The 21195-nt window shown below is 46.9% G+C and overlaps 1 protein-coding gene across 1 annotated transcript in view; it reads left to right on the top strand.

The window, feature by feature from the left end:
* The window catches only part of RTN1 (reticulon 1), a gene marked incomplete at its 5' end in the record, with an annotated part of 122132 nt that overhangs the window by 64390 nt on the left and 36547 nt on the right, over window positions 1–21195 (top strand). The window contains 2 exons of the mRNA XM_082318310.1: window positions 1213–1950; window positions 6777–7559. Of these exons, the coding sequence (XP_082174436.1) occupies window positions 1213–1950; window positions 6777–7559 (1521 nt within the window). The remainder of the gene's footprint in view (window positions 1–1212; window positions 1951–6776; window positions 7560–21195) is intronic.

The raw sequence follows: 21195 nt of genomic DNA, 5'->3' as shown, positions 1-21195 counted from the left end.
GGTATTATTATGTTTGCGCAAGAAGAAAGAAAATAACTAAATGCAAGCAGTTCAGGAGCTTTCACACTGACATTTCCCAGCTTCTGGCTTTGCAGCTGCAGCAATATCCCTTTAATATTACCATTAAGTTTGCATTGTGCGTGGTAGCCCAGGACACGGCACATGTGGAGCAGGTCAGGAGCCCCACATCCCTCGCAGGATGATGAGCAGAGGTTGGAGAAAGCTGACCAGCCTCTGTGATGCAGCGTGCACCAGTGCACAAGCAGTTAACAGGCTACTGCCCTCCTATAGGCACCAGCTCCTACAGACATTAGCTTTGTTCCTCTACACCCCCTTTCCCTCAGCCCCTATAAAAATTTGTTTCCCCGCCTCCCTCATGGGGGATCTCTCTGTTCCCATTGTCGAGCTGTGCTTTATGTTAATGCTGCAAATAGAGAGTGGCTATTGTTTGTAATTTAATTAGCGCCATCCCTGGGAACCTAAAGCATGACAGAAGGAATTAGAGGCAGTGTATGAAAATGATGCATGGGCGTGGGTAGAGGTTTAACCACTTTGATGCCGGCATGCTTTGTAGGTGATGCACACAGGACACAACTTCCTCAGCATGTGGAAATTGCTGAATGAGGATGTTTAGTCTCTACCCTGATGTTTCACAAATCTAGGGTGGCTGCTCTTAAAAGAGAAAATGAAATCTAAAGCTGCCTACCAACTTTCCATCTTAATTTCTGTCCAGAAATTAATGAAAAGTTTCCTTAGGGTGGAACTCCTCTGTTTCTCTGTATTAAAAACAAACAAAAACCCAACAACCTTTTTACTTTTGTTTTTGTATTGGACATTAGATTTTTTTTGTTTTAAGGATATTGGATGGTGAGCCCCTGAGTCAGATTGTGAGGGACGTTGTGGGATTACCATCACTAGAAATTTTTATGCACAGGCTGGGCAAACATTGGCTGGGAACTCTGAGCAGCTATCAGGCTCGTTATAGCTACTTTAAGATACAAAAGCAGCTGGAAGCCTCATCTGACAGATGTGCCGCTATGTTGCCCAAAGGTATATAGTAAGAGACAGTCCCAAAGAGCTTGCAAGCAAAGCCAAGCCTGGTGCACAAACTGAATCTAAGATCAGCGGTGAGCGAGTGTGGCTTTGCAGAAAGATTGATGCATGCAGGCACTTGTCTCTTCACTGTGCATCATTTTTGTGTCTTTGCTTTAGGTGTCACAGCCTCATCACACCTCTTTGACTACGGCTCCACTGCCAACGGGGGCGACAGCTCCTTCTACACCTCTCTGATCTCAGATGTCCACTACACCACCCCGCGGGACTCCACCTATTTCACGGGCATCTATCAACAGGAAAACAGCCCCGTTCCCTGTTCGGGCAGCACAGAGGGGTTTAACACGCTGGGGCATCCTGTTCAAGATGTGACTGGGTTTGAGTCCCGTGGCTTGTTTAGCTCAGATTCAGGAATAGAGATGACTCCTGCAGAGTCTACTGAAGTCGATAAAACCTTAGCAGATCCCATGAAAGTAGAAGCTTATAAATACATGGACATAAGTAGATCAGAAGAAGTAAAATATCAAGAAAAACATGACCCTGACTCAGAAGATGAGAGCCCAGGCCTTATCGATAAGTACCGGGGAATACCCACCGGGTCCAGCCACACTGCTGAACCTCAGCAGATGGCTTCAGAGGGCACGAAGGCAGCCAAAGAGCAAGACCCGCTTGAAGACACAAGATCTGGTGATCAGCACAGTGCCTCTGTGGTTACAGCCCCTGTCAAGATCACGCTCACCGAGATAGAAAGTGCCGGGGAAGCTGCTAGCAAAGAGTCAAGTCCGACTCAGCCGGAGACCGGCCTGAAGCCGAGCCATGAGGTGGTACCAACAGTGACAGTGTCAGAGCCAGAAGATGACAGCCCGGGGTCTGTCACGCCACCGTCCTCTGGCACAGGTAATGTCGGCGCATGGCGTCATTGTTTTTGCTGTTCAGCGAGCGGTTGCAATTGTAGCACTGCATGTTTGAGAATTACTGTGGCTTTGCGGGGTGGATCTAAAGGCCTGTGAGCAGACATTAACGGGTCTCTGTGGCTGGAGGTGTTTCTGCTCTGCTTGGGCACCGCTTTGCATTGTTGAACCAAAGGGGGACGCGAGCCGTGCTGCCTATCACTAACACACCGCTCGGGGCGGGGTGTCCTTTCTGTATGAAAAGAGGGGAAGACACAGCTGGGAACCCACAGAAATAAACTGATGAGAACCGCTCAGGAGCAGGGCTGGGGTCAGATCCAGGCTTGCTGAGCCTGGTCTCCATGGGGATCTCTCCTTGAGGGGATGTTGTGAGCCGGTGGGTGTCATTGGGGGTATCGTCAGCCAAGCGATGGTTTGGGCTGGATCCTGGTGATTTTGAGGTCTCTTGGTCACCCTGGCTGACCACGCTCCCCAGAGTAAATGGGGTGTGTGGGACCAGGGCGCTGCAAATATTTGGGTCCATTTTTTAAAATTTTAATGGCTGTTTTAACACCTCTTTGCTCTTGCAGAGAGTAAGGTTAAATTGTTAAAAATGAGTGCTGTTTTCAAGTCAAAGTGCTGCTTTCAGAAAGTGCTGAGGAGGGAAATGCTGTCACCTCATTTACGAAGGGGATTGGAGAGACAAAGGGCCAGTCTCTTTTAAAGGCTCCTGATTTCTGTTGGGGAGGGGGCACCAAAATCCCATGTTTATACATTTTCTTATTGTCTGATTACTCTAGTAGTACATGATATCTATTCCTCATTTTCCCTATTATACACTGCTAAAATAGGAAAGTAGTATAGTGTTTTAAAAAGGAATAAAATTCTGTGACAGGAAACAGAACTTTCAGACTTGAAATTAAATTTCAACATCCTGGATCAAAACCTTTTGACAATGAACATTTGACACTTGACAATGAATGTTCCCAAGCTGAAATTTGCATTGCTTTGATGGCATCTAGAAGCATTTAAAAATCAACTGGGATTTCCTTAAAATGGCAGTCTGGGATTTCCACCCCCATTAATACATATCCTTAGAGAAATACTTAGTTCCTATCCAAAACTGAGTGTGCGTTTGTACACTTTCACACACACACAAAAAAAGTAGAAATAGTCCACTGCAGCTGTGAGTTTATCCTGCCTGCATCAGCCAGAAACTTTAGATAATAAATAGTTTCAAGTCCCATTTTTCTTCTTGTATTTGACTGGGTGACATCGTATGCTACTTCTGAGACATGCTGGTTTTTATCGATTTACACTTTTTGCACTACAAGGTAATTAAGAACTTCAGGCGCTAATTGTTATTTATTCAGTCTTTGGCGACTGTTCAAAGCTGCCTTCGTGACGCTTGATAACCGTATCCCATTAAAACAGCGCGGCTGAGCCTCACATATGCTGCCTTACTGGGAGGCACTGGTGTGGCTGGTGTAATTGCTGGCACAGACATGTTCCCCTCCATGGGTAAAGCAGATCCCCAGCACTGCCCGAACAGCCCTGGGAGGTCCCACTGCCTTGCTTCAAGGTGCTAGAAAGCCAGAAGGACTCCTTATCTTTTCCGTTAAGGAAAGACGCAGGCATCTTCCTTTAGGGGCTGGCCCCTGCAGGGTGTTTTCTCTGGATTTCCCCCCTTCCCCGCAGCTGGGGACATGCTGCGCCCAGGCTCTCTGCGTTCCTAAGCGAGGAAGAAATGTAAAACCTGCCCTCGCTATTTCCACCCAGTGACCCAGCAAAGTCGTCACTCCTAGATACCCCTCAAGCATCCTGGCGAAGCCCCCAGTTCCCCCCTGCTTGGATTGGGACTTTTGAAAATGGTTTGCTTTTAATTACTCGCCATCATCTTTCTGGGGAAGGAAGACGTGGTCTGTTCATATGCTGTGCTGGTGCTGAAAGGCGGTGGGTATTTATATGCTTCGCTGTGCCAGCGGTAAATATGACACCCTGCTGCTGGCCACAAAGGACGTTTTTGTTCGCAAGGTAAATGCTGTGGCTGAGAGTTAGTTACAAACTGCCAGCGCGGGCAGGAGCAGGGTGAAGCCGAGGGACTGCGCGTTGCTGCGCTACGAGGGCTGGCGGTCACATGCCTGTCTGGACGTGTGCCGGATTAAGTCATTGCTCAGGGAGAAAATGCTTACATGCCGTAATGCAGGAGAGCAGCACAGCTCACACGGGCTTCCTGCAGCCAGAGGAAAAGGATGCACAGGCTCCTGCTCAGTGTGTCCGATTCAACAGAAACTTCCCGGCATCTGGACAGGAGTGTGTTGTAACAGTCCCAAACACCTTAATCCTGTCTGCGGCCATACTCTGGATTGCAGAAGGACTTTCTCGTGTGAGAGGGATGTTTTACAACAAAGCTGTTTTGTCAGAGGAGCTGCAGACATGCCAACAATATGTGCTCAAAACCGCCAATGACACATGTATTGGCAGATGCACAAACCAAAACTGCTTGGAGGGGTGTGGGCAGGTTGTTTTTCTCGCCCGTCTCCCAGCAGGATGTCATGACTTGGGTGCTATCGTTAAAACCTCCCCCTTTACCTGATTCATCTTCTGATCTGAATTCTCTCAGTGCCAGGAGGCACACAAGGCGCGAACATCGTTCTTCCACTTCGATCGGTCCGCGGCTGCGTGCTCTGGAGTCAAGGGCCACAGCGCAGTCTTCCGTCGGTTTCCCCCTCAGGACACGGCCGATCCAGCTCCATCTCCTCCTCCTCACTTCATTACCGATTTTCTCCATCTCCGCCATTTCTGATGCTCGTTGTTTCTGCAACTTTTTATTTTTTTTTCCAGGAGGAGGTAGTTGGCCTCCTGCCCAACCCCCATGACTTGGAGGGCCAGTGGTTTTTCTGTCAGGGTGGCCTTCCCTTAGGCTGCGTTGGTTCACGGCACCTTCTTCAATTTTATCTGGTGCACCCTCCAGAGAGGGATCCCCTATCCACCACCCAGGGGATGCGCCTTCCAGCCGTGCAGCCCCAGCCGAAGGCCTGATTCATCTTGGGGAAGGCATATGATCAAGAAGAAATCAGCTATGCTATTGCCATGAGAAATTAAGTCTGGAAATAGCCAGAAATAGTGGTTTTGTCCCAGGTCACATCTAATACAATCTCTTTCCCACCCTCTGTTGCAGAGGTGGCCAGTGCAGCTGGGTGGGCTTGGGGGGCCAATGCCAGTGGCTATACCTGAAGCAGGGCTGGGCTGAAGGCAAATACCCACTGGGAGCAGGCACAGGTCAGTGTGGGGCTCCCCACATCTGCAACTGAGGGGCTGGAAACTCCCCCCGCTCTGCTGTGGTCCCCAGACGTGTGGACTCAGGTGGTGTCCTGCCATGGGCCTCTTCACTAGCATCAGCAGGAGGAAATTTGGGGGTCTCTTTTCCTGATGGCTTTCTTGAACCCTCATCATGTGCAGTGCCACTTAGTGACCTCTGACTCATTAATAATGATATAAAATCAGTGAATGAGCACTCGAGAGTCCAGAGGACAAATTTCTATGTGTGCTTGTTCCAAGGTGACTGGGGAATTCAGCCTTTTTTTTTCCCCCAAAAGGGAGGGTCTTACGTGTGGATGGCAGTGACCTCTGGATCAGTGAAGCGCAAGGTGGAAACCAGCGATCAGGAGGCGGCAGCAGCCAGATGCCAGCAGGGGATTGGATGAAAACTGCTGCCGTGGTCCCCTTTGACACAGACAGGCTCAGGCGGTCCGGCTGGCCTTGCTGCCGATGCCTCAGGTGCAGTCTGGGTTTGAGGCTGGCTGATGCTCTCTGAATGATAAAGTGAAGCCTGTTCCCCATGCAGTAACTCAAGACAGCTGCTGATGCACCTCACACTGCCTCCATCGCCTCTTATTGTGAACGCTTTACATGCAATTTTACTTTCTTTGTTATTTCATTACAAAATCCCACATGGTAAAGTGATATACAGGGAGGCAGAACAGGTGGGAAAGTCTGCTGCGGGGTTCCCTTCTAGTACGGGATGTGGGCTCCTTGCTAATCCTGGGTGACCAGCCAGCCTTATCAACTGCTCATTTTCACTCTCTGAGTATATCTTCTTCCAGTGTGAGCCAGAAAATGCAGAGAAATTTTTTTTTTTTTTGTTCCAAATTTTGGGTGACAAGTTGGTCAGGCATTATTTTGGTTAATGTAGTTCCTAATGATATTAAGAATTACAGTAAAAAAATGTGTCATTCTTGGACCCAGCTGAGAGAAAAGCAGAGAATTCACGACCCACCTCCCTGCTGGTGGGGCGGGGGGGGGGGGGAAGTCTGGGAAAAGTTTCTGACCTGGAACATTTCACACCTGAAAGTTAGACAAAATTACCAGTAACTGCACATGGGTTGTTACAATCAGTGGTGCCAGGAACCTACCAGCCCTGTGTGTGTATTTGTCCCCAGGACAGACCCATATCCGTCGGTGACAGTCAGATGCTGTCACATGTGGCCTGAGCCAGCATTCCTCATGCCTGATGATTTTCCTGGTGAAAACCATATTGCTGAGCCACTGGCCAAGCACTGACCAGCATTGCCTTGTGCCTCAGCTTTTTCTTCAGTAAATGATGCTAATGATACCTCCTTCTATAAGGAATATGTGCATGGGAAACACTCTGTAAGGACAAGCTGTTATTACTGTTAGTCATCCTAGACGGGAAGCCTTTCTGCCTGTTACCAGCCCTACTAGAGGGATCTGTGCTGGCATGAAATCTATTGTTTGTTGCCTAAGCAGCCAGAAAATCTTATTTTTAACTATTTTTTTTATGTTTTTTTCCCCTTTCTTTCTGGGTGGCAGAACCGTCTGGCTCAGAGTCGCAGGGCAAAGGCAGCCTGTCAGAGGATGAACTCATCAGTGCCATCAAGGAAGCAAAAAGCTTTTCCTTTGAAACCCCGGAGGTGCAGCGGTCGCCAGCCCTTTCCACTGAGAAGAGAGACCAGCATGTCAAACCTGGGCGCCCTGCCGTCTCCTCACCCCTGGATAATGAAGCCAGCAGTGCCGAGTCGGGGGACTCGGAGATCGAGCTGGTTTCAGAGGACCCACTGGCTGCCGAGGAGGTGCTGCACTCCAACTACATGACCTTCAGCCACATCGGAGGACCTCCTCCATCGCCTGCCTCCCCCTCCATCCAGTATAGCATCCTGAGGGAGGAGCGGGAGGCCGAGCTCGACAGTGAGCTCATCATTGAGTCCTGTGATGCCTCATCGGCCTCCGAAGAGAGCCCAAAGAGGGAGCAGGACTCCCCTCTGATGAAGCCCATGGTCATGGACATTATCAAGGAAGAGAACAGCTCGCGCACTGATGCCTCAGACTATGAAGCAAGTAAAACGACAGAGAGCAGGATGAACAGAGAAAACCTGGCAGAGTCCGCGTCCTACCTGAAATCCTCCTTTGTTGCACCAAAAGTAGGTGCTGAGCCCCTGACCTCTGCTGTCAGCACCGAGGAGCTGAAGGAAAGAATAATCCTGAAGAAACCCATTGAAGAAACTGTTGTTAACCAAAGTAAAGTGTCTTCCAAGGACTCTGGCAAAAGAAGTCCCTTGGCTTCACCCTTACTGCCGTTTTTAAATAAGCAGAAAGGTAAATGCAGATGTTTATGTTGTTTTTTTGCAGTGCTGCTGAGAAGGGGGAGGAGGGAGAAGTGCCTGTTCCTTGCAGGGGAGATGTTAGTGGTGCTGAGCAGGGGGAGCTCCTGGCACTGGATAACCTCAGCTTGAAGCTGGGCACGCCTGTGACAATGCACTCGTCATCTCTGACCTTCCCATCCTCTTCTTTTTCTCCTTTTCCTTTCCCTTAGGGAATAAAAAAGTACCAGCAACAATAATTTTTATGCTTAAGTATATAGATATTGGATCAAGTAGGAACCCCCCAGTAACACAAGGTTGATTCCTACATCAGGCATCTGGAGGACAAAGAGCAACAAATGATCATTTTTCCTTTGAAATAGTACCTGCCTTGCCCCAGGGAAGGGGTGCAATCATGGAGGTGGTCCTGCCCCTTCCAGAAATGTGAGGATAATGTTTTTGAGGGTCCATCTAGGAAAAAAGAATGATTTGGAGACGGGTTGGGTTTGGTGGGTCTGGGTGTTTCTGAACCTGGTGCAGCTTTAACGAATCTCTCTCACGGTGGCTGATATCCTCCATCCTGAATAATGAGGGTTTTGTGTGCACTTTCAGGCTGATGCAGGGAGGTGGGTGGCTTAGGGGTGCTTATCCGAGCTCTGCGTGCCTTGGGGGGCATCCAGTGTGCTGCTCTGAAAGCCCCTTCCCTGATCCAGCTCTGGGAGGAGGAAGGGCAGGACACTTCCCTGGTACTCAGGTGAGCTCAAGGACACTTGTCTCCTGGTAGGATCCCTTCAAAGCCGGTGTAGAGCCGGCCAGGTCTGGGCTTGCTATGCCAGGCATTAAGGTCCAACTGGACCCACCAAACCTCTAGAGCCACCCCCAGCTAGGTGGTGGTGGCTAAATTTAGGTCTGAGCTAAATCCTGAGGACCAAGGGGTAGCACACGGTCACTGCACCCTGACACTGCCAGGGGTCCCTGCGGCCTGTAACTGGCTTAGTTCACGAGGCGCACAAGAGAAAAAGGCATTTTATTTTTTTGCAAGATGCCAGCTCTAAATAGCCAGGGCCTTTGTGCGCCTGTGGCTTTGCAGGCTGGCATAGGAGGGAGGGATGCTGGGGCTGCCCCACGCCTGCCCTGGTCCCCCTCCGCCGTCTCCCCTGGCTGGGCTGGGGCGCAGCGGCTGTCCACGGCTCTTATGTCAGATGGGGGTTTGCAATTCAGAGAGCAGCTCCTTCCTTGTAAAGAGCTGGATAGAGATGGAGGGGAGGTGAATCCCACCCCTGCTGTTTAGGGAGCATCTTTTTCCTCTGTCTGTGTTTGTGCAGATGTTTGACCACATGATGGCCTGGAGATGTGGCAGACGCGTTTAAGTGGCACGCTTTTACAATTGATTTATTTAGCGCTGTGAACCCAAGCGTGCAAGTCTAGTGAGGAAACAGCCTGAACTTGCATGATGTGCTGAGGACTGCAAGATCTGTAGTGCAATAAAATATGTTAATAATGATATTCTTAGTAGTAATGTACTAATAACATTTATAGGTTGAATAATATGATTATTGCTTGTAAGTAGGTTTTCCTGCCAGATTCTCAGAGCTTGCAACATCACGCTGAGCATCACTTAGATCCCTCATGGGTAGGATGAGCTCCAATTGTTTCTCTTCCACTTCCCAAATTCCCCTTTTGTAGGACTGGCCCAGGTGCTGCCCAAACCCTAGAAGCTGTGGGGTTGATTGAATTTACCTTACGCACCCTTCCTGCAGTGTCCAGCATTGGGCCTCTGCAACCTTGTTGTGTTCTCTGTGTTGTTCTGGGCAGAAGACTGACAATTAGGCCCTGGAGTTGGGGAATATCACGTGGGCAGCTAGTTGCCTGTCCATCAATTCTGAGATTTCAGGCCCCATTACGATTTTCAGTCTGCCTTGATCATATTCAGATTTTTTTGGCCTAACTTTCGTGTCTCATTTAATTTCTGTCATTGCCTAAACTGATGCTAGCAGAGGCTTGTTCTCATATGGTGGTCAGAGAAAATCCCTATGTGTGTGAGCAGGCTTTCTCCCTGCATCGCAGTGTGTCCATGTTTCCTATCTGTATTCCTATAGGACAGTAGTGGCAGGAATGCTTCCTCCAGGACAGACACAAGACAGCTAATTACTGTTTGGTGGTGTGTAAAGGACTATTTGAGTATGTGCTTTTCTCCCTCAAGATGCTCTGGTGCCTAAGGCAAGGAAAACAAAAACTTAAAGCCTCTCAAGCAGATTATTGCTAAAATTTCTATAACTTTTTAAAGCCGATTTCAAGGTATGGGGAGGTGGGCTCAAGATAAGAAAATATGGATGATAGCAGGGTCCAGTTTATGCTACCTTCCAGCCATGGGTATTTGCTGCATGGGTTGCTGTGTCTGGGCGCTAATTAAATTTTTAAGTTGAAGGTAGAGTATGGGGCTCTCCTCCTGACCTGGGAAAGGAGAGCTTGTCCCTCAGGCGGAGAATTCACGTGAAACCCTTCGGCGGTTTTTCAGTTATCAGAGGTGAACCGGGGGATGTGTTAACTGGCTTGGTGGAACCAGGGCATCCCCCATGGGTCCTCCCAGGCTCCATCAGCCTGGTGGAGCTGCATCAGCTGGCAGGGAAATGAAGTGGCAGAGCACATCCAAGGGGACAGGGACTGCCTTTATAGCATCAACTTGAGGTCTTGGCAGAGCTTTACATCATGGCATCATATGTGTTGTACACCAGCTCAGATGCACCTGGCAGGCATTGGCACGGACCACTCTCAGCCAAAGTGACAAGAATAGAGGGAGATGTGGCAGTGCCATACAACAGAGGTGCAGCAGAATGATGTCACCCAAAGAAAAAACAGTATCATCATTTATTAATTAAGAGAATTATCTTAATTATAGTTATTGGTCATTAAAAGAACACTAACAAGATGTGAGTATGTACTTGTTAAAAGATACAAAACAGAAAAAAAAAAAAAAAAAACACCAAAAAAACCCAAAAACAAACCAACAGAAAAACCTTCATTGTTTCCTGTTACCTCCTTGTTACATGTCACCTTAGAAGTGTTGTGCTACCACCACACGTTGTTATTAAGACAGAATGGTTTTAGTGATGTTCGGAGTCCAAGTGTGGGGACTGGTCCCCCAATGGCCATGGCAAGTCCCACCTGAGTTCAGGTCAGTGCTAGCCCAATGTTTCTGGAGATTCGTAGGAAACTGATGGATCAAATGAAGCTGTTTGACACGCCTGCTGTGTTTTTGACACTCAGCTGTAGATCTTTCTGTGGCCTTTGGCCAGCTCATAACCAGGTATACGTAATTTAAAAATAGTCAGCCATCAGTTTCACATTGTGTTAACTATTTCACAGCATTGTACTGTAGTGCCATGAAGGAGTCTTTTACTCATACCTATGGCATTAAATATACTTTGCATGGCTCATCAGAAGGGTTTGCCCTGGGCTGGCAAGACAAAAATTGATTTTGAGTGCAGACTTCAGGAAATATATGGAGAAGCTGTATAAGGTGAAAGCCTAGCATTCAACCCGACCCCAGGAACAGTCTTGCTGATCATGTTGCTGCTAGCTCAGAGACCTTTGTGGTGTGTCTGCTAGGCGTGCTGAAATCGCGGCCGTTCCCCTAAATAATAAGGTGGAGCCCAGCAAGTGCATGTTAGGTTTGCACAGTAGTAACTCAGTGTCTCTGCTTAACGTCTGTTGCCATCCAGTGGCAATAACAAAAATGGGCAGTGACTTCCTACCTCCATTTTACTGGAGCTGACAATCACGATTTGAAAGAGTGGAGCTACTCCTGTGCCATTAACTGCTAAGCTCACTTTTCCGCACGGTCAGAAAGATTGCATCGCTTGCTGCAACACAGGCTTTGTTTTGGCCAGGGCTGTGCAGTTGCTACCTATGTTAGTGTTACTAATTCCCTTGCCCTCTGTGGAGCGAAGAGGGGAAGGTAGAGCTGTAGCAAGACATTTGCTGTTTGGCTGTCACTGCCCTCACGTCTCTACTGGCATCTCCTTCCAGAGGTGGACACAGCCCTTACACAAGAGGGCTTGGAGCCCCTTTGGCTGTGGCTTTGCAGAAAGCAGGTTGCCAGATCAGTTCCTTTTTTTTTTTTTTTTTAAATATTCAGCCACAGAGAAGGAAGACCAGATGCATTTGTGTTTTCCAGTAGCCAGAGTGTAGAATGCAGATTTTTATGTTTGTTCTAAGAAAACTCTGTCTTGCAACAGATTTTCACAAACTTTGGAAAATAATACAACTGATTGGTGTGGCCTGCACAGTGCTGTGACATCGCATAGCCCAGGTGATGTCCAGGCTGGGCTTGCACATGACTTGGGCATGCAGGAAATTTCAGAAAAGACCTACTCTCCTGGAAATGTGCATCTTTTGGCCCGGGGCAGGTTGCAAGAAGCCCAAAAGAAGCCTGGACCAAGGCAGGCTGGGAAGGAGTGTTTAGGCTGAGTCCTTTCCTGTCTTCTCTTGCTGTGCCTGTCGGTAGCTGTCTGCCAGGGGGGCCTGGCTTACCTCATGCTGCTGTCCCACAGCCTGGGGACCTGGTCCTGGGCAGAGATTTCCCTTATGCTGGGGCATCGTGTCTCTCTCCTGCCTCTCCTTCAGTGACAATATTAGGAGATTCCTTCTGCTTGATCCATTTAACGAAATGTGCAGCAGCTTGTTACCTTTCAGATTGGATGTCTGAGCTCAGGTTAAAAAAAAAAAAAAGAAAAAGATGTGGACATTCAGAGTAATGTTTACTTTCCTTTTAATTTTATGGTGAAATTCAGCATAGGAAAAGGAAAACCCAGGCTTGGGCTTGTACCGTCATTCACATGCTAGATGGCACAACTGGCAGGACCTGCTGGAAAGGCAGTCAAATAAAATTCATCATTTAAAATGCTTTATTCTGCAGTACAGTCCTATGCCACCCTGCTGTGAGGCATTCTGATTTTTATGCCTTATGAAAGGCTTTTGTGACATTAACCTGGTTAGTCCTCTACAAGAGTATGTCCTTACCACACACCCTTCATGACTTCTGTGGCTCTAAGCACCCATGAGGGACACCAAGGTTCACGGCCACCCATCTCTATGTGGTGGCCTGGTATCTCTCAGGCAGTGTCACAAGCTGCAGTCAGGATCACTTCTAGGTTTGAAGTGACACTGGCAAATGCCCCGGGTTGTAGAACATGTTTTTGGTCCTCCCTGGTGCCTCTCATGCTGTCCCATGGTGTCCAGGGCTGTCACTCAGTGGGCAAGCACAAAGCAATGTGTGTTTCTTCCATTTAATCTCTCACTGTGTCCACTCCTGATGGATGCCACAGCCAAACTGATTTTACAGTTTCTCAAGGAGATTGTTTTCCAGCAGAGATCTGGGAAACACCTTAAGTTACTGGGAGTGCTTTTTGTTCAGCAAAATGTCACCTACATCGCGTTAGCACACCCCTGCTGTTGGAGGAGTCGCTAGTGAGGCATTTTTCCATGGGAAGGGGATGTTTGGTAGGGTGATTTAGCAATCTGAGGCTCATTTCTCATCTGCATGCTTTCACCAGGCTGGCTCTGCAATCAGCAGCAAGCCAGGCCGTGGCTTAAGCATACGGTAATGTTAGTTTAATATTTTAGTGCCATCTGGTGTAAGTGCCTCCACACTCCAGCCCATCTGTTTTGCCTGCTTCAGTTTGCTTTTTATGGGGCTCCGGTAGCTTTGCGGCCTTTGGAAAGTCCCTGCTTGGAAAAGGTGTCGGGGAGGAATGTCCTGTCTGGGGCTGGAGTGTCTTCACCTTGCAACGCTGTAGGAGCAGTGGGGTAAAACCTGCCCAGAGAAGTAAACGTGAATCTAGGCCTGGCCTTGCCATGAAATCTTGGAGTAGATTGGTGAACCTCTGTGTGCTTGCCTCCCACGTGAATAATTTAGGTGGGAAGGGACCTGTGGAGGTCTCTGGTCTGACCCCTCGCCCAAAGCAGTTTGGTCAGGTTGCTCAGGGCCTTGTCTACCTGTCCATCTTCTCAGCCAAGGCAAAGGTCTGGGGGTAGCTGAGACCTGGAGCCTGCAAATCTGGGTCAGGCCCGTGATGCTGCCTCAGCTCCAGGAGCTGCAGGCACACTGCAGAGCAAGGTAGAGGAGCGATACCACTCAATGTAGCTTCATACAGAGTGGGCTGGCAGGAACTTCACAAGGTCCAGAGAGCCCATCTCCTGGCCCACAGCCAGGATCCCTGGTGGAGCACTCTTGACAGATGCTTGTGACTCATTTGGAAAGGCCTCTCTTGGCAGATCTGCCACCAGCTCCCAGGTTTCTATCGAAAATAGTTGCTGTTCTTCCATCCTTTTTTGCTTTAGGCTGAGCAATTATAGCTTCAGTTTTTCCTCTCTGGTCATGTTTTTGAGCAGTCTGAACTGTCTTGTTGTTCCCTTCGTTCTTTTCTACCACTGGTTAAATCCTTTTTGAAGAGAACTGGAGAGGGTGCTCGCATGGAGGCTGTCCCCATGCTGATGATGGGTTACTTGCCTGTCCTACAGGCTAGGACTGGGCTCGTAGAGGTCACTGCAGCAGCACAACATTGACTTCTATTGCTGCAAGAGGGATCTCTTCTATATTGCTTGGAAATATCTGTTCAGGCTTTTGTAGCAGGCTGCGCTGGCCTGTCTTTCCCTACTTGCATTCATTTGACTCTCTGTTATTTATCTGCATGATAACAGGAATGGAGTAATTTTTGAAGGGTTGGGGAAGCCCAGTGGAAAAAATCAAGTTAACTGTGATAATCTGGCCGGTTTCTGAGAAATGGAGGATTTGAATGACTTCCTGCTCAGACGGTTGAATGCCAACTGAAGTGAGCTTGCTTGGTTAATGGAGAGCAGATGAATCTAGGGGGACGGGTGTTTTCCAAGAACCATGAGCACGTATTGAGTGCAAGAGATGCTGCAGACATGACTTACAGCTTTTGCAGAAATCTTCTGGACTCTTTCCCTGAGCAAAATTGTTTCTTTTTCTCCTGGGCTGTCTGACATCACAGCCTACTTTGGTTCACAAATCTCCTCATACTCTGCTGTATGCAGGGCCCTTCCTCGGTCTGCCCCCTTTAGGAAGGGATAATGTGCACTCTCAGGTGCAAACCAGTGAAATAGCTTAAGTAGAGAGGGTCTTGGAGGAGGAAATGACACCTGCATTGCTAAACCCCATGCTAGGGCTATACCTGGAGTGCTGGTAATCAGTCTGTTGTCCAGGCCAGTCTTCTCCTTTCTTACCTCTACTTGACTGCCCTTCTGTGAGGTCAGGGATGAATTTAAGACTAAGGTGGTGGGCAGGAGAGAATGCAGCTAAGGCACGCTCCAGCGCTCCAACCCAAAGTTATGGTAAAAATGGCCAATTAGCCGTTTATTGGCCAAAAAATGGCTAATAAAGAGTAAGAAAACAGTTTTAAATTAAAGTGTCTGAGGCATGCAGAGCTGCAACCAGGAGTGAGGGGTGGCAATTTTCTTACTGCAAATAGTGTCATACCAAGGATTCACCTCTCCACGGTATATGCTTGATATTTTGGGAGGTTTTGCAGTAGATTGGTAGACCAAGAGGTCTTGAATTCCAGCTACTTTGCAATTCTGCTTTTGCTCCATTCAAGGAATTTAAAAAATTACTCTGAACATATGATAGGACATAAACAGCAAGCTATGATGACGTGGACTTGCAGACACATTCAGGTGGCTTCATTTCATGGGGTCTCCCTCCAGAGACTTTTGAATGACCGAGGTAGTGGGGTCCCAGACACCTTCTCCAGCCACTGTGACTGGAGGAGTTTCCCCATCCCAGCTAAGCTGCCCCGGCAGTGACTCATGGTCATGTTCCTCTGCTCATGGAGAAACAGAGGGAACTTCAGAGCTACCCTTTTTCACTGTAGGCCAAGCAGTTGGAAATGTTTCTGCCTTTGCACCATGCTATGGCCTGCCTCCCCATTTCTGGCCAGTTAATGCCATTCAGCTGCCACATGACAGCTTGTTATAACCACCAAGCTGTGATAACTCAATGGGAGCTGAGCTGGAGAAACCCGGAGACGTGGAGGTTATGGTGGTGAAAATGAGCAGTGTGCGCACCAGCAGATTTGTGCTGTACATGAATTCTTTTCCACTCCTCCCAGACCCTTTTTTTTCAGGGAAGGAGGACTAAGTTTGGCACTTTCTGGCCTCAGGAGTGATTGCAGGGTCACCTGTCCTCTCTGCAGAGGGGACAAGGAGAGCTGATAGATGGTCAGATGCTGGCTCTGGGGTTCTCCCTGCAGTCCTGCTCTGGCAGGATCATAGCAGGTCTCCTAAGTGAGGAGCAGTGACTTAGAGGAGGTCCCTGAGCCCTGGAAAGGATCAGAGCAAAGCAAAGAACAGGGGATTTTCTCTCCTCTCCCCAAATGATGGTTTGCTTGGGCAGTGGCTGGGATCAGTAACCACCAAGTGCAATGATGCCCTCTCACAATTAGCACTGTGCATATATATCAGAGCATGACCTTGATATGACCTTCAGAAATGTCTCAATAAATCTCATGCCCTTCAGATCACAACCTGTGTTGTCCATAGCCTGAGCATTTGGCCCATTTCACCTCTGGCATCTGTTTCCACCCCTGATTTTTGGCTGTGCTTATGAAAATTACTCCCCATGTGTTGGGTAAGATCAAACTTGTAATGCATAAGTGTCCAAGCATCTTAAACACAGTGGCTAGATGCTCAGAGGTGCTTTTAAAATTGGGTATAGCTTAATGTAGGAGGATCATACGTCTCCTCTTGGGACTGCTATCCACTCCACTGCCTGTGTGTGAGTTAAGTATAGAGCTATAAAAATTTATAGGCCTTATCCTTCTGTTTTCATATATCTTCCCTTTAAGAGCAAAGGACTGCCTCTGAAGAGCTGTCATAAGCCTTAGCACTCAAGCAGAAGTATACAGACATTTCTGATAGATATGACACAAGATGGTGTTTATAAAATGTTTCTGCCAGGTCAAGATTACATCCTGACCAGTAAAGAAAAAAAAAAAAAAAAAGAGGTACTTGTTTGACTGTATACAGGTGCCTGATTGTTATGTCAAATGTTTAAATATTAAAGCCATGAATGGCAAAGTCTAAGCCGAGTACAGCGAGTTGGTGGGTATCTGTATACAAACAGGAACCTGCTGAGAAGAGGTCTGAAGAAGAAAGATGTCGAATTGTGCAGACCTTTGTGAGCTGGGCTGCACAAGCCCACTGCCTGCTCTGCCTCCGTCCATGTCTATGTCCACATCCACACCCTGCCAAGCTGAGCACCCAAGGATGGCCCAGTCCTGCTCCTGGGGAAGGTTGCAAGGAGACAACCACTCTTCTCAGGAGTGATTTTTCTGTTCATGTGAACAAACCTCAATTGCAGAATCACTCACAGTTTAAGCATGTTTCAAAAACCAAAATCTTGACACCGTGTCCCTTTTGGTGCATCTTGGCATCAGCAATCAATGACTCAGCTTTCAGGCAAGGCTGTGACACTGACAATCTGATGGTAGCCAGTTTTTCCCAGATGCCTAGATGTAGCGATGCTTTGCCTGGATACTCCCAGCAGATCTCAGAGATTTGTTATTGACAGAGAAACCTAACACCTATTGATAGCTTTTCTGTGGCTGACACAATATATAGTAAGGAGAGATGTTTATTCTGGGTGTACAGAAACAAGAAAGAAAAAAAACCAACCCATATATAATGAAGGGGAAAAGTTATACTGCCTGCAAGGCTTTTCCATAAATGATGTTAAAGAGCTTTCTCTGTACCAATTCAAGTTTTTAGCCCAGAAAGTGCTTAGGGAAGTTTATATGCTATAATACAAATTAGGTAAAGGACAAATCAAAACATTTTGCTTTTATTAACACAGAATATTTTGCCTCAATGCAATCTTTTCATAGATGTAGTGTTTTGTAGGGAACTTCTGGAATATTTTGTTTTCTGGTCTGCTAGAAATGCTGCTTCTGAACCTCTGCAGTGCTCTGGGATCTGGAAATCATGGGTTTTCACCAGTTTCATTGATTAATTCAAATGAAGGGTTTAGAATCATTTCAGGTCAGATTTAAATTTATGATTAAGGTCTGGTGGTAGAAAATACATATCTAGTTCTCAAGGAGAGGTGAAATACAAACATTTGAATGTCTCTGCCTGTTTCAGGGTGGCTCTAATTCTTCAGATGTTAAACAGAGTAAGGACTTCCCTGAGTTTTGCTACTTGTGTCTGGTAGATAGCATGAGGTTAAAATGAACGTATTTGACGGTAGTGAAGGGGGGGGGGGGGGCGTGTGATAGATCTCCATTGGGAATAAAACCTGGAAGTGGGTATTGATTTTACTGGTGTTTTTCCTTAGTTTCTGAGAGTGCACTGAGCAGATTGGGACATAATAGCAATATTGACTGAAAAGGGGATTTATTTTTTTTTCTTGGGAGGCTGCTGTGTTCATGTCAGTTCAGAATGTAGAAAATAAGAGACATGCAATGATCCAACAATTCAAGGGGCTTGAATTCCCCCCTAAAGAAAGAGTGGTGTTTTTCTCATTTTGACTCTTAATCTTATTTTGATTATGGCTTTCTTTTGTTTTATTCCTCTACAGTAATTTTTTTTCTAACTCTCTTGACCTTTACCCAACTTGGGCAATTTTATCCACTGTTTTTTCTAGAGAGGTATCACAGATATCCTCTCTTCCCCCTCTGGCTCTGACAGCAGCTCCGTGGTTACATGGGAACTGTAGCAGTGAGAAGTCATTCTGGTGTTTTGCTTTTGCAGCACTTCATTTGTGTGTGAGGAATACAAACAAGCATGGAAAAAAATAACGCACAAGAGGACAGATCAGTTTGGATGGCAATAGTCTTCTACCTCCACCACAAGTCTGCCAGACGCTAGCCTGCCTGTGGTAGGGACATTTGGTCATGTCAAGGTTGCTTAAATCAGCTCTAGCAATGAAAGTGAAGGTGTCTCATTTTGGTAGTGATGATAGATTTCACAAGCGCTATGAGTCTGTGAGGCTCCAGCCAAGCTTTTTTTACGAAAATTGGGCATACAAAGATCCCTGTGCTTCTGAAATAGGCATTTCTCCATTCAAGAGGGCCAAGCATTCGTTTCCTGCATATTCAAGGCTCAGAAGACACAAAACATGAGTATTTTGAAAGCCACGTTACGCGGCAGTGAATATTTTATGGGGAAAAACCCTGCCAGTTGGGTCACTTTTGGGTGAAAGGCTGTATGCTTTCCCAGAAGCCTCATTTTAGGGTTTATCTTCCTTGCAGCTTCAACTTGACTCACAGGTCTATGCACTGAAAGCCATTTGGTGTCACTGGCTCAGAGAAACCCTTTCCCAGCTGGTGCCATGTGATTTTATGTGGAATTGGTGATCTCTTCCAAAGGTTTCAGCTGGGGTTAGAGTTTGCTTCACATCGCAGCTCCCCGTAGGAGTCTTCTGTAACATGGGCACTGGTTAGGTCCACCTGGGTGCTGCCAGTCCCCAAGTACTTTCCTGCAATTCTCTAACATCACTGGAAAATATGTATAAGCTTTCTCACAGTTCATATGAAAATAATCCACAACTCAGTTCATTACAGGGCAAACTACTGTGAGAGGTGACCTCAGGAGTCCTCTAGAGCTGGTGTAACTTGGGAAGGACAAGAAGGACACAGATAATCAGTATTACCTTTGTAAAAAGCCATGTCTTAGAAAGAGAAGGCTTCCAAGGCAGCAAATTTAGCTTGCATTAAGGGTTTGGCATTAGACTATCTAGATTGCCAGGTAAAGTAGGAATCTCAGTAAAGACTGTCCCCTTTCAAACTGGACCCTATTTTTCCCTGAATAATTTGCCAGGGAAACAGCTCTTGGTGTTGCTGCATCATCTGGCTAGATGTAAACACTGTTGGAGCAGCACATTTCATACAAATGAGCAAAATGTAAATTTTTTTAATTACTTCTTGTCTTTTGAATAGAAGATGCAATGAGATTACAGAATTTAAGGGAAAAAACAAATGCAGATTTCCAAGGTCTGATACTACCCACGGCCTGGCTGGTATCAACCCTCTGCTTTGCTTGATGTTACTTGGGATGCACAGTAGTGTAAGATCAAAACCCAGCCTCTGACAATCCTGGAGAAACTGTTTTCACAGCGACTCATTTAAAAGCAGCCTAGGTTCTGTGCTCACTCAGTGAGTGCTGTTGGCAGAGGCAGACATTGTACAGACAGGATTTTCTGCTCTCTTTTAGAAATAAAGACAGTTCCTTAGAGAGGCAGGGGGGAGTTATTGCATACATCCTAATGAAATGCTGATAACATCCACAAAACAAGGTCTGTATCTGGGCAACCGGCAAGGAGAAGAGTATGAGAGCTTACAGAAAAGGCAGCAGAGATTAATAGTCAGGATTTCTGAAGGTTACTTTGTCGGCTTATGTACCATTGAAACAAGAGCGGGTACACTTACTTGCTTAGGTTAAGTGCAAGACCTTTTCCAAAGAATGGAAGTTACTTTCCAAAGGGAGAGAATGGGCTCCCATCGCTGTTTGTCTCAGACGCCTGCACTGGAGCTGCTGGAGCTTTGCTGCTGCTGAAACAGCAGACCCATGTATACCCTTAGCTGAAAGTGAAAGGTTTATTGCTCTGACCAGGGAGTCATAAAATGAGTGGGATTTAATAAAAGCCATAGTAGCAATTGTGCCTTCTGAAATGAGCACTCACCTATACACTTTATTTGCACAGACAGTTATTGCAGCTGGATATTATGTGCTGACTCTGCTGCCTGGTGCTCTCAGACATAGTAATTGCACATGCAAACTGGATCAGAAGTTGCATGTGCAGTTATGTCTGATGTTCCAGAGAAACAGCCCTCGGTCCTTGAAGGGAAAGGGTCTGAGTCGTGTGATTTGGGGGGCTGAAATAAAGATGATTCAATTACAGTGCCAGGACTACTAGAAGCAGTGAACCTGCAGGTTTTGTTCACGCTGAGCGCCCTGCTTTTCTCAGCACTGCAGGTTGGCAGCAAGGGATAGTAAAACAGTCCAAATCTCCAGGCAAAGTGAGAAAGGAGATGGTATTATCGTCATCTTACAGATAGGATGCTGAAACACATGCACACCCATCTTAAAGCCCCTTTGTCTAGAAAAGCTGGTGAAAAAGGGACTGAGATTGACTAATTTATCATATGATTAATTGATTTGTTGGGTATGATGAATTGATTTCACTGCAATAACACCAGGAATACAAAACAGAACTGGGAAATGACCCCAGGTTTTTCTGAATCCTGGTTTGGGAGATTTTCCTTATTGCCTGGTTATTGACCCTTATATCCGATAGATGTCTATAAAAAAATAGCAGATTTCTCCATCATTCAAAGTGGCAGTGAGCAGGAGCAGCACGGCACCATGCATTGAGCAGAATGGTTAGCAGCAGCCCATTTCTATCAAAGGGGTTATTTCCATATATATAGCTATATTTCCATATAGCTATGGCAATGTGCTTTCTACTTGTAGATCTTGCTCATCTAGCAGCTATGAAGCGGAGATTATGTTGGAATGAAGTTTAAATGGAGAAAAGGGCCAAAGAACTGATCCTACTAAGTGCCCGAGAGGCTTTGACACGTGCTTAGTGGTGCTGAATTATTCATTGAGCTGGCCGGGCAAACTGACATTGC

This window comes from Platalea leucorodia (assembly GCF_965183815.1).
Source record: "Platalea leucorodia genome assembly, chromosome: 7".
Lineage (NCBI taxonomy): Eukaryota > Metazoa > Chordata > Aves > Pelecaniformes > Threskiornithidae > Platalea > Platalea leucorodia.
This window is presented reverse-complemented; position numbering and strand designations above follow the sequence as displayed.